This window comes from Staurois parvus, unplaced genomic scaffold, assembly GCF_062004578.1.
Source record: "Staurois parvus isolate SC_StPar_1 unplaced genomic scaffold, SC_StPar_1.0 ptg000164l, whole genome shotgun sequence".
Taxonomy (NCBI): Eukaryota; Metazoa; Chordata; class Amphibia; order Anura; family Ranidae; genus Staurois; species Staurois parvus.
This window is the reverse complement of record NW_028317960.1, coordinates 1,265,885-1,280,740: the sequence shown is the minus strand read 5'-3', so window position 1 is coordinate 1,280,740 and position 14,856 is coordinate 1,265,885. Positions and strand designations below refer to the sequence as shown.

Here is a 14,856-nt window from a genome sequence, read left to right as displayed (position 1 = left end):
GCCATAAACCAAGTCCTTCACTGAGTTCAAAGATATTCAAGATCAGTCATACACCAGACACCACATTCAACATCCATTTTCCCCTATGATTACATATCTTGGATTATGAAAGACTTACACAAACATGGAGCACATATTCGGACGGCTCACTTTGAGCCCAGCCTCCTGGTATATTACACCCCCAATCTGACATACACAGGAGACCAGAAAATGATATCTCCTTAACCATTCAAGCAGTTATCTCAGAGACAATTGAGTCCTGTCCGTGATACTTTTTTTATTTGCACTAACATACAATTTTGAGGACAATCTTTCAGGGAGTGTCCCCTTCTTCAAGGGCCGAATAGTACTATACATTTCACCAACATAAGATCCTTTGCTGCATTTTCTGCACTGGATAAGGTACACAACATGACTGGAGGTGCAGCTGTATGATCCGGAGATATTGAAGATCCCTTTTGAGTTTCTGACACTTTTTGATGGATTGATTTGGTTGCACAGTTTGCAGCATTTTTTATTGCAGGGTTTGCTTCCATTATTTGTGACATCATCAGAAGGAAGTTTCCTACTGATTAGTTTATTTCTGAGGTTGGGGGGTTGTCTGAAGGCCAGTATTGGGGGATTGTCTGAAGGCCAGTATTGGGGGATTGTCTGAAGGCCAGTACTGGGGGTTGTCTGAAGGCCAGTATTGGGGGTTGCTGGAATATTTCTTTCAGAGTTCCATCCTCTGTTATGATGGGTTGTAAATCTTTGATTATTTTTCTTCTCCCTTCTAGTGCCGGGTTGTATGTGGTTACTAGAGGTACACGGTTGTTTGTTTTTTTCTCTTTGTACTGAAGTAGATTTTCTCTTCGGGTTCTCAAGGCTGTGTTTATGCCGGTGTTGATAGTTTTGTCCTTGTAACCTTTATTATGGAAGGAGTCTGCTAGTGTCCCAAGATGTTTATCTCTGTCTGTTGGGTCAGAACATATTTGGTGGTATCTGTCATGGAGTGCCATTGCCTGTCCCATCCCCCGCCATATCCCTCCACCCCTCCCTCCCCCCTTGCACATTCCGATGTCCATGTAGCTTCCATGAATGGTGGTGGGCCGTCCGTTGCCGAGGCAGCGTCCCACATGGTTTTTTAAATAGACTTGCACAGGAAGCAGCCCTCCTCTTTGTTCTTGTCCATGCTGCTGGAATCATCTTGCTCCCGGAAAGACGCTAGGAGGCTCGGGTGAGGGGGACCAAGCCTCCCCAGCCATCCCCGCTGTGCACTCTGCAGACCCCAAAAGGTCAGGACTGTAGCCCTCTGCAATACCCCATGGTTGGGAGTCTCCACAGCTCTGCATGAGCCTTCTCCTCAAAGGTCAGACCCCACAGCTGAGACCCTGCTAGACCCTGCAAGCCTGTCTACTGAGCACCCTTGCACCCTGTCCGCTGCTGAGTGCCCTGAGAGCTGCTGCTGAGTGACCCTGCATGTTGTCCGTGGCTGCGTTTCCCTGGAATCTGTCTGCTGCTGAGTGCCCTGGGAGCTGCTGCTGAGGGACCCTGCACACTGTCCATGTCTGTGTGTCCCTGGAGGCTGTCTGCTGCTGAGTGCCCGGGGAGCTGCTGCTGAGGGACCCTGCAAACTGTCCGTGGCTGCGTGTCCCTGGAAGCTGTCCACTGCTGAGTGCCCGGGGAGCTGCTGATGATCACTGGTTGTCGCTGGAACGCTGACTGCTGGTCGTCCCTGTGTGGAGCCTCCTGCCACTGAGGGTCTGCAAGCTGCTTACCGTGAGTGTCCTGAACTGTCCCCACTGTGTGCACCGACCCTCCGTGTTCTGAACTGTCCCCACTGTGTGCACCGACCACCCGTGTTCTGAACTGCCCCGCTGTGTGCACTGACCACCCGTGTCCTGAGATGGCGCTTTTGTGCGCACAGACTACCCGTGTCCTTAACTGTCCCCGTGACACTGATGTCCCTGGGAAGTTGGGTGGGAGCTGTGCTATGCCAGACTCCACAGCTAGAGTCCTGTTGAGTCCCCGTGAGCCCACTTACTGTGGGTGTCCCTACGAGCTGCATGTTGCAGAGTGCCATGAACTGTTCTGATTGAGTGTCTTTCAGAGTTCAATAAAGCTTTGTGTGTTCCCCATCTTCTTCATGTGTTCTGTCCTGCCTACGCTTCCTTTACAGTATCTGATGTCCTGACTGTGTATGATGATACGTTTCGTGTGTTGGGGGTGGAAGCTGGAACTGTGGAGGTAGTTGCATCTGTCGGTGGGTTTCCTGTATATTGAGGTGTGAAGCGTATCATCCCTGATGTATACTGTGGTGTCTAGGAAGGTGACGTGTGTGTTTGAGTATTCAATTTTTAGTTTGATTGATGGATGAAAAGTGTTGATCAATGAGTAAAATTGTTTTAGGTTTTCTTCACCTTCTGTCCATATGATGAAAATATCATCAATATAGTGATAGGATCTGTATGTTTTTTGTTCCATGCTGTTCAGGAATTGTTCCTCCAGGTCAGCCATAAATAAGTTGGCATATTGGGGGCCATTTTACTTCCCATAGCAGTGCCCATACATTGAAGATAGATGTCTTTATTGAAAGTAAAGTAGTTGTGTGTAAGTATGAATTCAATGAGCTGTGTAACATCCTCAGCAGTGTATTTGTGGTTTGGTGAGGATGATAAGGATCTGTGACATGCAGCTCATCCATCCTTGTGAGGGATATTACTGTACAGGGATACTACATCCATAGTCACTAGAAGTGTATTAGATGGTAATTACTGGATGTTGCTGATCTTGTTCAGAAAGTCAGTTGTGTCTTGCAGGAAACTAGCAGTATTCTTGACTAACGGTTTTAAAATATTTTCTACAAAGCCTGAGATTCGTTCGGTGAGTGTGTTCTGTTTTGGCGGTTTTCCTTACCCCACTTATTCACTTGGTTCTATACAGATTACAAATGCAATAAGTGATTATAACCTTTTGTCTATACCTGGATTTAGCCAATGGTGTTAATATTAAAGGATAACAACTGTGCACAAATAAAGATCTCATTTATTTACACAGAAAAAGAAAGTGGCTGTTAATCAATTACAACAAAATATAATGTAGCCAGTATAACGTAAAAAGTAGTACTATTACTATGATATACAGATTGTTACCAATACAAAGACTACAAGAAAGAGATAGTTACAAGAAAAAGACGGAGCAATGGTGATACATTACAGCCATCCTGATTTCTTTTCTTTTAAAGTCCGCAAACGTGCGAAAAACGAAAAACCCATAAGTGAATCACAAAAAAGTGCACTTAGGGGTGTGCTTTGTCCTTCCCCCGAAGGGGATGGACCTCTACCCTGATCCCCCGGGGCACGAAGCTCCTGACAGGGACAAGGTTCCCATTTGGTCCACCTAGCCAAAAGGCCAGGCGGACCACCGTTCCTTGTGGAAAGCCGAAGCCAGCCACACAGTACTTGGTCAGGGGGCTCTCCCGAAGAGAAAACCCCCTAGGGACAGGGGAAGAAGGAACCAAAAGGCCACACATCCTCCCCCTAGACATCAGGGTAGGTCCAAGGACCCACACCCTTCATCCTGTGAAGAAATAAAACACACACATTACAATCATCCTGATGTTGTGAGGTCTCTCTCCAGAAGGCACATGGCACAAAAAGGGAATTCCTCTTTTGTATTTGCTCTTTTATACACTTTACAAAAGACCATCCCTAGATCCACCCACCCAAGTAAATTCACACCTCAAATGGGTGGGCTTCAGAGCAATGGCCAATTCAGTTAAAAGAAAAACAGGAAATTCCAGTTGCCTCCCATCCCCCCAACTTAATTGAGTCTTTTAAGTGTAATTTCTCTCCCCCCCCCTTCCCACAGCCACAATAACCTTCATGGAGGTGTGTTGAGGTGATACAACAGATAGTAAATATGTTACATAAATTGAGACCCTGAACAGAAGTTCACAATAATATTAAAATTATTAAATTATTATAGGCCCAAAATAGCCACCACAGTTCATACCTGTTATGATGGGTCTGCCTGGATTTCCTGGCTTATGAACTTTGGGCAGCATGCAGAAGTCCCCGATTTCTGGATGATCCGGAATTGCATTCATAAGTTCTGAATGTAGGTGGGCTGGAAGTGTTTTAATGAGACCTTTTAATTGCTTTGTAAAGTTCTGGGTCGGATCATAATCCAGTTTCTTATAGTAGATGGCATTTTCCAGCTGCCTCTGGCCTTCTTGTATGTATTTGTTTGTATCCGTCACAACAACTGCTCCCCCTTTATCCGCTGGTTTGATGGTGATGGCCTGATTATTGCACAAATCGTGTATAGCCCTTCACTCTAGTGGTGAAAGATTGTACAGAATTTTTTTTTGCTGGGTGGATATCAGGGATGTAGCTCACAATCTGAAGCTGTCAATATAGGTGTCCAGTTTGGGGTTGTGTCCTTGTGGAGGTGTGAAGCAGCTGTTCTTTTTCTTTGTGTCGCACTCCATTGTCCTAGGATTCCTTTCATTATTGTGGAAATATTCTTTGAGCCTTAGTCTCCTGAAGAAATCCTCCATATCTGACATCCCCATCAGAAAAAGAGGAAACTCGGTGATATCAGCAATAACACTATGATGGTTGTATAACTGTCACAAAAAAGGAGGTGGTGGCAGTGTGAACGGTTAATTGTGTAATTACCCTGACCCAGTAATCTCTCTCAGGCTGCAAGTACACCGACTGTGGTCCATTAGCTGGAAAATCTGTGTGCAGGGTGCAGCTGGGCATGACATTGTTACGCACGTGACAGCGCGGTTTTAGATTGGCTAGTCCTTTGGTCATGAGTTTGGTGAGAAGGGCTGGGGTCTGACACCGCAATCGTCACACTGCCCACCAAACATGACTGGTCCTGTCCAGAAACACTGCCAACTCACCGGTAAATGTGGGTCGGGGGATACTTGGTGACATCACTGGGTGACCCCGCTTCCATATCTACTTGTCTTTGGGTAAATGCAATTCTTGAAAAAAATATAAACATGGGGGTGGAGTTACTTGCCCAGTGCGTATTGATTGGTTTGTGTGAAAGTTATAGCATCTAGAAACTATGGGATATATATTGGATTTTTTTTTTTCTAAATACTACTTATGGCGGCAATCAGCAACTTATAATAGGACTCTGATAGTTAGGCAGGAAATCTGACACTAAATTTACAGGTATCTGTTGCGACTCACAGGAAAAAGAGCATCTGGCTGTCAGGGACTGCTTGAACCTCTACAAAAAATGTGCCTGATAGTGCTAGTAGAGATCAGGCCTGATCCTGCTAACGCTGCAGTTTTGTGTATAATGTATCAATATAGAGATCTACTGACACTAACAGCTGCCGGATCTTCCAGGTGCAGGTGCTGCTAGGCCGCCCCTCCCCCTTACTGAATGGGATTGCATGTCATATATCCCTGGATGCACCGGGGCAGACCGCCATTCACCTAGACTTATTCCAGAAGTCAGAGAGGGGGGTGGTCAACCATATGTAACCAAACAAACAAAATCTGATATCGATGAAGAGGTGGGATGGGGAGGAGGAAAGTGCCCTGGGAGGGTGAAGGTCCACTTTAAGGTTCAGTTATTGGACATCACCATTGAAATCAATGGAGGCGGCTGACAAATGTTGATGCCTCATGAAAGTGACATGCTTCTTCATTTTTTCCAGGACATGACCCAACGCTACTGCTCCTGTGTGAACAGCACTGTGTGGTACCATTGTAATATTCATGGCAGGCATTGACAGGCAGTTATGAGGATTTATAAATGCAGCATAAACACAGGGTATTGGCACACATGTGACCGAGACTTTGCTGAACTCTGTACCTACAGGCACCATGAATCAATTCATCATCAATTTTCACAGAATATCCAGTGAGATCCCTCAGGTGGGTTTCAGTAATCTGCTCCCCCCTCACCTCTCACTCCTCTGAGTCAATCAGTTGTGAGTGGAAATTACAGCTTGAGCTACTGAGCTCTGGAAATAACATGGTTTGTACAGTGATCCAGGAGGGACAAGCTGGCAAACATGTGGAAATGTGATTTCAGCTCCACCTGCTGGCTTGAAATGTAAATACAAATTATTTATATACAATATTTCATATTTACAAAAGGCCGTCCCATCACCAATACAACTCATACTCCCGAAATATCATCTGTCATTGTCTCCCTTCTGCAGGATAGTAATTGTTCAATCCTGGAAAGTTACCCATCCCCCATCACTACAAGAAATGATGAACATCCCTAACTCCCATCCCCTTTATGAGTCCTTGTCTGCCATACAAAGTCCCCAGGCTTCCTCTGTCCTGGCTCTGGGCAGTGAGTGCCCATCCCCCCTCTCTGCTCCTGGTGGGGGTTGTGTTCAGGTATGAAGGTGGTATCCTATGGACATAACCCCTCCGGAGTCCCTCCACAACCACATATTATACTATGTAGAGCTGGGCAGTCGGCTTCATCTTCTTGTATTTTGTTCCTTTCTGTTTGGTTTCCTCATTACAAATGAGTTCTCCATAAAATGAGTAGAGCTCTCCTCTGGTGAGGATCGTCCTCCTTATATTCTCCATCTGGAGGGTTTGGACGATTTTTGAATTTGTTTTTCTGGGTGAAATCAACAAGAAAGTGGAAAAAAAAGGGGGGGATATCCTCCTGCGCTTAATATGGATAGGACCCTATCTACTAGCTGCAATCACTCAAACTCAACCAACAAGTCAAAAATACCGTGCATTAAAATAGTGAAGCGCTCCCAAATTATCTAAAAAAATTATTCAATAAGTGAAGAATTACATAAACACTTCTCATTAATAGTATATGGGTATTTATGAGAAGTGTTTATGTAATTCTTCACTTATTGAATAATTTTTTTTAGATAATTTGGGAGCGCTTCACTATTTTAATGCACAACAAGAAAGTGGACTTTGTGTGTCATGTGTGTCTGTGCTATGAATTCTATCTGCAGATGTGTGACTTCACCAAAGACTTCTGGATCATCTCCTGACCAAGTTCCCCCTGAGTCCCCCTATGTCAGGCCTTGTCTGCTCCTGTTCAGTATCTGCTCATCATTTCTCTGTGTGATCTCAGTAATGATATGGGAGACATTCTACTCCAGAGACAAGCTTCCTACAGAGTGAATGGACTGCTGGAGAGATTTACACCCCTCCCCCTTCCATGGATCATCAGAAGGGGATTTACTGACTTTTCTCACCTTGATGATGGGACCCCATTATCTTCTTCCTTCTTTCTTTTCTATGAGTTTTATGATGACCATACCCTAAGAGTTGTTGGTTCTTTCCCTAATATACTCTCATGTGTCTGTATTTGTCTCTGCAGGTTGGTGAGCTGTGATCTGACTTCCTCCTGCTGTGATGATCTCCGCTCCATTCTTATCACTAACCCATCCCTCACCAGACTGGATTTATCATATAATCATCTCCAAGACTCTGGAATGAGACTTCTGTGTGAGGGACTCCGACATCCTGGCTGTACTCTGCAGAAGCTGAGGTGAGAATTCTACTATAAATTATCTCATATTCTGCAGGACTCTGATATATATCTTCTATGTGAGGGACTCCGAGATCCAGGAGATGAGGGGGGAATTCTACTATAAATGATCTCATATTCTGCAGGACTCTGATATACATCTTCTATGTGAGGGACTCCGAGATCCAGGAGATGAGGGGGGAATTCTACTATAAGTGATCTCATATTCTGCTGGATTTTGGGATAAATCCTTTGTGAGGGATCCAGACACGTTCCCTAGATGACAGTTATACAAAGACAGACTTCTTGGCAGGTTACACTGGGAGACACCATCATAGTCCTTCAGGTCACTGGCTGTTATTGGCTTTCCTCCATTCCACCCTCCACTGACCATCAGATATCAGACTTCATGTCAGTCGAGGTGGATTGTTGTTTGGATGATATAAAACACAATGAAGTTTATTTGGCCCATAGAGACTGAGTGATGACATTTCTTATCCAATAAAACACGTCCAGATCTATCCATCTACCAGACAAATGTTTCTTGTTTGTAGAACTTAGAACATCAGATGTGTACTGACTAGTAGGGATCAGTGACTCTGCTCGGGTTCAGTTCCCTGCAGGGTCCCACTGAAGGGGGAAGAGTGAGCACCCCCCGAACCATACCAGGCCACATGACTTCAACTGGGGGGGTGCTTTTGGACAGGGGGACTTCCTCCCAAAGCAGCTTATCCTCATATTGATGGGGACAAGAGCCTCTTCCCCACAACTCTTGCCCAATGGTTGTGGGGGTCTGCAGGTGGGGGGCTTATAGGAATCTGGAAACCCCCTTCAAAGGGGGCTCCCAGATCCCAGAAACCTCATGTGAATGAGTATGAGGTGCATAGTAACTCTACTCAAAAGAGAAAAAAAAAAATCCAACCTGTGTGAGTAAAAAAAATAATAATAATAATTCACCAAAAAAAGTATCAAAAGCGAAGTAAAAACACAAGCCTAGTTTTTGACAAATCCTTGATAAAAAGAGAAAAAAATCCGACCCGCACAATTAAAAAAAAACTGCTGCCCACCAGGACACATCTGACTGACCGGTAAGCATGGGGTCGGGGGTTACCCAGTTACATCACCAGGTGACCCCACTCCCATGTCGACCTGTCATTGGGTGAATGTCATTCTTGAATGACAGATAACATGGGGGCGGGGTTACTCACCCGGTGTATATGATTGGTTTGTGGGAAAGTTATAGCGTCTACAAACTATGGGATATATACTGGAATATTTATTTTTAAATACAACTTATGGCGGTGATCAGCGTCTTATAACGGGACTGGGATAGTGTGGCGGGCAATCTGACACTAATCTGCTGCTGGGGGAACTAACTGCCACTGACATCACCAGTGACATGATTGCAGTGATCAGTGCTAACAATATGAACTGTCACTGTACTAATGACATCTAGGGCAATCAAGGGGTTAATGTGTGCCTAGCAGGCGTTGATGTGTGGACTGTGTGCTGCTTTTACTGAGGATCTGCTTGTTTTCATTCCCTGCTTAGCACATAGATCCCCTGTCAGTGATCACAGCTCTGTGTTGTTTACATTCACAGAGCCCATCACCGGGTCCTGGCAGTCAATCATTGGCCGGGACCCGGTGACCGGCATGTTCTGTGACAAATCAAAGCCCAGTGGTGGGGGCGGGTGCATGGATCATGTACTAGGTATGTGATCCTGTGCAGGAGAGCCTCTCTGCCACCATATAACTACATGATACGCTCGGCACGCGGATATTGCACAGACAAGCTACTTGTGACCAGAGGAAAGTGTTCCCACAACCCCAGTGTTACTATACGGCTGTGTAATGTACAACCAGCCAAGCGCCTGATCCCGATGCTTCCACATAATAATGACACAACAAACATTAGAATACAAAGCAAATGCTACATACACTATATGGCTAATACTAACACAACCTCAGTGCTGGGAAATGTGTGCAGCCAAATGAATGGATATCAATACACTTTATGCAGAAAACAGACCACTTTATACAGGTCATTGATCCCAAATCCCCAGTGCTGTCACTAGCCAGCAGTACCCCAAATCCAGTGCTGCAAACACCTGTTACACACTAACACATGACTATTACGCTGCGTGTAAGAAACAAGAACTATTTTCAGGTAATTGATGCCACAACCCCAGTGCTGCAAATGAACTTATTTTGCTGCATATAAATTGCTATTAATACACTTTATATAAAGAACACAGAACTTTATACAGGTCATGGATACCAAAGCACCAGTGCTGCGTCTGGCTGGTAATACCACAACCCCGGTGCTGTGCTTCTCCCCCCTCTGGGGGCTCAATGGGCCCGGGGGACTCCCCATAAGACCAGCTGTCACCAGGGTGGGTTCCCTTTAAGGGATCTGCTGCCTCCTGATTGGCTGGATAGAGAACTCCAAACAAAACACAAATGTCCCCAATACTGAAGTACTTCCATCAAAACAATTGTCTCTTTATTTACAATAAATGCTCTGACAAGCAATAATATGTCCTCCTATCAAGCACCCGATTGGGCAGAAGATATCGCTCACCAGCACCACTTCCTGTGTCAGTTCCAGGCAGGAAATGACATCACTTGGCTCCGCCCGAGGGTGGGCTGCCCAATTGATTCCTTGATATGTCGGCATGTTATCATTGCTTGTCAGTGCATCTAGCAATCCTCATGGATTTTGCTGCATGGAGACGCAGGTCAAGTAGAAGTCCCATTATTTCCTATATGGCCGGTTCCCATCTATGTGCCGCAGGGAATCTATATGGAGCCATTCCCCCTCCAATGTGTGCATCACCACGTACGCTGCAATGTGTCCATCCACACTAAGACTTCTCAGGTGGGTGACAACTCCCCTCCATCTCACAGGGGAGGTCCAACCAATATTCCATGATTTTCCGCCATTATTTTCCAGCACTGCCTTAACCCTCTTGGGCATGGAGGTCACCAGAGCTTCACAGGTTGCCACTGGAGTCCTCTTCCACTCCTCCATGATGACATCATGGGGCTGGTGGATGTTAGAGACCTTGTGCTCCTCCACCTTCCATTTAGGAATGCCCCACAAATGCTCAATAGGGTTTAGATCTGGAGACATGCTTGGCCAGTCCATCACCTTTACCCTCAACTTCTTAAGCAAGGCAGTGGTGGTCTTGGAGGTGTGTTTGGGGTCGTTATCATGTTGGAATACTGCCCTGCGGCCCAGTCTCTGAAGGGAGGGGATCATGCTCTGCTTCAGTATGTCACAGTACTTGTTGGCATTCATGGTTCCCTCAATGAACTGTAGCTCCCCAGTGCCAGCAGCACTCATGCAGCCCCAGACCATGACACTCCCACCACCATGAGGCCCCAGACCATGACACTCCCACCATCATGGGGCCCCAGACCATGACACTCCCACCACCATGCGGCCCCAGACCATGACACTCCCACCACCATACGGACCCAGACCATGACACTCCCACCACCATGCTTGACTGTAGGCAAGACACACTTGTCTTTGTACTCAACACCTGGTTGCCACCACACACGCCTGACACCATCTGAACCAAATCAGTTGATGTTGGTGTCATCAGACCACAGGAGACGGTTACAGTAATCCATGTCCTTAGTCTGCTTATCTTCAGCAAACTGTTTGTGGGCTTTCTTGTGCATCATCTTTAGAAGAGACTTCCTTCTGGGATGACAGCCATGCAGACCAATTTGATGCAATGTGCAGTGTATGGTCTGAGCACTGACAGGCTGACCCCCCCACCCCTTCAACCTCTGCAGCAATGCTGGCAGCACTCATATGTCTATTTCCCAAAGACAACCTCTGGATATGATGCTGAGCACGTGCACTCAACTTCTTTGGTGGACCATGGTGAGGCCTGTTCTCAATGGAACCTGTCCTGCTAAAACGCTGTGTGGTCTTGGCCACCATGCTGCAGCTCAGTTTCAGGGTCTTGGAAATCTTCTTATAGCCTAGGCCATCTTTATGTAGAGCAACAATTTTTTTTTTCAGATCTTCAGAGAGTTCTTTGCCATGAGTGTTGTCTTATCATATTATGAGTACAACAGTTCTTTTCCAGAGAGAGATTTAAATCTTTTCATAAGATAGTTCATAAGACAGAAATCCAGCCCTTCTCCAGATGACCAGTGTATATATAAATTTACTTTTCCCGCAGTAACTAACAGTTCTTTTCCAGAGAGATGCATTTATTCAGATGAAGATATTTGTTACAGATGACAGAAATCCAGCTGAATACTTGTAAATGTTACAAGGAACAAGAACCCTCAAAGTCCCATTCAAGACACTTCATATCAAGCATAGAGATACTACACCGTCCAACATATGTCCAATCTATAATATGCACCGAGGTAGCTTTGATGCATGCAATAATGTGAGCTATGATTGTCGCAAACGTGCGCAACACACAGTAAAGGACGCAGACTCCATTTTAAGAGTATCCATTTTCCTCCTTCACTCCCTCCCCCTCCCTCTCTGAGAGGATACATTTGGTGTGCGTGTGTGTGCTGGTTGTGGGTCACTGACAGGCCAAGGCATCTCTGAGCTAGTTGCCTAGCTGTCTCGGAAAGCTGTACTATTTCACACCTCGGAAGAGATAAAGCAAGCTTTCTCCTGAGTTGAGAGAGATTCCAACCTCATAAAACCTAACTCAGCGTAGGTAACAGAATCAGATAACCTCGGTTAAAACCATTTTTCCCCTATGTCTCATATCTTGGAATATGAGAGACTTACATAAAAACCGGACATATCGTCAAATGGACGATGAGCAGGCGAACAGTTTGATGGATCACTCGCCTTGTCTCGGACACACAGGAAAGCAGAATAATAGATCTTGCGAAACATTCAGTGTACACTTTCATAATTCATACCTAATCAATCCTCAGACTTGTCTGCATCTACCCACGGGTGGGATGTCACTTGTGCAGATGAAAAGTTATAGGCCAAATATGAGTTATGGGAGATTTTTGCTATAGTTGAGGCATCCACCCATCTCTCCACGCTCTAAGCGGAGGTTGGTCCTTGACTGCAGAGCAACCCCCTGCTGGGGACTACAAAGCAGGCTGTCAAGCCTAAGAGAAGGGAGTTGAAGAATTCTCCCATTGACCATCTTAACATAGGGAGATCAAAGCACCCTTCTGCTCTTAAACTTGGATCTGCTAACCCAGGACTTTGGCAAGTACTTTAACCCTTTCACCTCCCTCTGATATCTCTTTGCTGTGCTATGGTTCTTTGTATATGTATATATATATCTTAGTTACATCTTTTTTCTGTAAATATTTTTATTGCACCCGTTTGACCTTTTAGTAATAAATCTTTCTTTCTGAAAGTGTTGAACTGTTTCTATAGCTCTGTATTGCAATTTACGAATCCCTGCCTCTAAAGAGAACGCTACTGTTTGTTTAGACCTCTGTATAATCGGCCTGCGGACCGTTTTATACAGATGATTATCTCAATCATTACAGTGTTATAGCTGATAACGCAGAGTTTCCTCTTTCTCTGTACAAAAAGGAGGTGGTGGCAGTGGGAAGGGTTAATTGCATAATTAACCTGACCCAGTAACAATTGCCCAGGCTGCCAGTACATCGATTGTGGTCCATTAGCTGGAAAATCGTTGTGAAGGGGGCAGCTGGGTGTGGCATTGTTACGCACGTCACATCGCTGTTTTACATTGGCTAGTCCTTCGGTCACAAGTTTGGGTGAGAAGGTCTGGGGTCTGATGCTGCGATCATGACATATTGGTGGCAGCGATCATGGGATCGTCGCATGTTGGTGGCGGCGATCTTGTGATCGTGACAATTATCTATATCTGTGCTCCCATATTAATGACAGGAAGAAGCTCCTCTCCCAGCCAAAATAACTTCCCTTGAAATAGTTTACTGGAGGGATTTCTGATTGGCTGACAAAACACGTTTGATCTTACATGAAAAGACTTCACTTGTCATTACTGTAAATAACAATTGAGGTCAATATAGTATTTACCAGGTAATCAAGTCATCCTTTCACCATATAATAGGCCATCCAGTCTAATTACCATCAATAAATACTTCTTGTATGGTCAAATCATATACTGTATACAATGTACCCTTTGGAATGTCTAATTAGATAAACAGGCTATTCCCCAAATACCAGGGGACCTGCATAAAATTAACATAGCAAAGAGTTCTTTTGATGTGTAAAGTGGTTTTGTCATTGGCCTGTCCCAGAATGAACAGTATGTGTTTCTTGTTCAAATAATTTTATTTTTTTAACATGGAACAGTACAAAATAATAAGCAAAAGTGTGGGTCATTGAAGGTGTACATTAATTGCACAGTAAGAAACCCAATAATACAAGGTCAGGCATCACTAATAAAGAGGACTATCAAATGGCAGTTAAGGCCTAACAAAATGGGGAGGGGGGGGGGGGGAAGGATGGGAAGTGGCATACGGCTGCACGGTAGGGGGAGAAGGGTGAACAGTATGTGTTTCAATATCTTCACTATATATATTGTGTGTAATATATAAAAATATATATATATTACACACAATATACTACGATGAGGTGCCATGTTGAACTTCCAGTGACCAGTATGAGTGAGTGAGAGCGATAGCACCAAATGTAACCCACCCACTCCCCATTCACACCTGAGACCTTGTAACACTAACGAGTCACATGACACGGAGGGAAAATGGCTAATTGGGCCAAATGTGGACCTTGTCACTTAGGGATGGACTCACTTTTGTTGCCAGCAGTTTAGACATTAATGGCGGTGTGTTGAGTTATTTTGAGGGAACAGCAAATTTACATGTTATACAAGCTGTACACTGACTAAGTCACATTGTAGCAAAGTGTCATTTCTTCAGTGTTGTCACATGAAAAGATAGAATCAAATATTTACACAACTGTGAGGGGGGGACGACTCACTTCTGGGAGATACTGTGTGTGTGTGTGTGTGTGTGTGTGTGTGTGTGTGTGTGTGTGTGTGTGTGTGTGTGTGTGTGTGTGTATATATATATATATATATATACTGTATATATCCAGCTAACCATTGACTAGAAGCCAAATCCGCTTCAGGGATATTTAAAATATAATTTCTCCAGAAGATTGAGCTGAAATAATTTATACTGCAGTTATAATTTCTTCACATCAACTCCTCAGAGAGATGACGGGCTCTGAGCCTCTGGCAGAAGTCACAGGACAGGTACAGGGCCCCCAGCAACTGTACTGTATGATCATCATGATGGCAGTCACACTCACACAGGGAAAATACAGGATCCCCAGCAACTGTACTGTATGATTATCATGATGGCAGTCACACAGGACAGCAACAGGAGCCCCAGCAACTGTACTGTA

General features: G+C 44.9%; 1 protein-coding gene across 1 annotated transcript in view; it reads left to right on the top strand.

Annotated features, from left to right (window-relative positions):
* LOC149462971 (NACHT, LRR and PYD domains-containing protein 12-like) overlaps nucleotides 1-14,856 on the top strand; it is a 48,703-nt gene that overhangs the window by 25,360 nt on the left and 8,487 nt on the right. The window contains exon 5 of the mRNA XM_089676115.1: nucleotides 7,327-7,497. Within this exon, the coding sequence (XP_089532241.1) occupies nucleotides 7,327-7,497 (171 nt within the window). The remainder of the gene's footprint in view (nucleotides 1-7,326; nucleotides 7,498-14,856) is intronic.